Here is a 1,174-nt window from a genome sequence, read left to right as displayed (position 1 = left end):
AATCGTCGTCTTCATCGATGTCGAAAAGATCGTCATCTTCATCCGTCGTCGTTGTATACCCTTCGGAACCGAAGCACTATTGTCATCTTCACCATGTATTTACTAGTTTCTAAATTTGATAATTTTTCACAAATTATTCAAAATTTGCGAATCATATAAATCATTACTTCGAATCTATATTTACAGTGTATATGGTGTAAATTTTATCCATTTCACAATACAATGGATTTTTTTTTATAAAAAAATTGTTCATATGATCCCAGTGTTTGGGCCTAGGCATTGGATTCTGGAATGTTTGGTAACCAATCCCGATTAGCATCGTGCACATTGTGAAATCCAACAAAACCCTAGAAAATCCTCTATAAAGGATCCTTTTTCGTAGGGTAAACCATCACCGTCTACTGACAGCAGCTGTTACTGCTACTGTGTCTGAATATTCATTTTCCAAAACACAAAGAATCCCTGCAATGGCCGACAGAACTCAAAACATAATCAGGAGGCTTCAAACTTTGGCTCCAGCTGCGGAATTTTCTGACAGCGATGACGATGATGAGGAGATTCCTAGGGAAGATTTTGGGCCATTTAATAAGCGGCCGCGGTTCATCGAATCGGCGGCGCAGTCGCCACCCCAACTCCAAGTGCGACCGCATAGCCCGATTCAACAGTCGCAGACGGTTACGGGATCGAACACGTACATAGAACAGGTACCTGCGTCGGGTTCCGAAGGGTATGAGACCACGACGGATGAAGATGACGATCTTTTCGACATCGAGGAAGACGACGATCTGGACGACATAGACGATCTGGATGAAGGTGAAGAAGAAGATCCTGACGACGTGGAGGAGGAAGGAGGAGAAGAAGTGAATACCGGAGGCGAGGAGGAGGGGGACGATAGTGTTGCGGAAGGGGAACATCAGCAGCAGCATGTGACGGAGCCTTCTACTTCGGTAGCATCGCTGACAGGACGAGAAGCGAATTCCGGTGATGGACGTAACGCTGTTGCAGTGGCGTTAGATGCTGCTACTACGGTGATGCTAACCGATAAGACCTTGCTGGATTGCCCAGGCTGCCTCAAACCTTTGCGTGCCCCGATCTACCAGGTAACCTCGATTGCTAATCTATATGTTGTTTTGAATTCAGTTCTTGAATTACTGCTGTTGGCTTCTATTTGATG

General features: G+C 45.1%; 1 protein-coding gene across 1 annotated transcript in view; it reads left to right on the top strand.

Moving 5' to 3' along the window:
- The first annotated feature begins 467 nt into the window (after positions 1-467).
- The window catches only part of LOC112517723 (putative E3 ubiquitin-protein ligase SINA-like 6), a 2,872-nt gene continuing 2,165 nt past the window's right edge, over positions 468-1,174 (top strand). Inside the window, exon 1 of the mRNA XM_025125128.1 lies at positions 468-1,100. Within this exon, the coding sequence (XP_024980896.1) occupies positions 468-1,100 (633 nt within the window). The remainder of the gene's footprint in view (positions 1,101-1,174) is intronic.

Source organism: Cynara cardunculus (assembly GCF_001531365.2).
Source record: "Cynara cardunculus var. scolymus isolate 2C chromosome LG 1, CcrdV1, whole genome shotgun sequence".
Lineage (NCBI taxonomy): Eukaryota > Viridiplantae > Streptophyta > Magnoliopsida > Asterales > Asteraceae > Cynara > Cynara cardunculus.
Note: the sequence above shows the minus strand (reverse complement) of the source record. Positions and strands in the feature narration are given on the sequence as shown.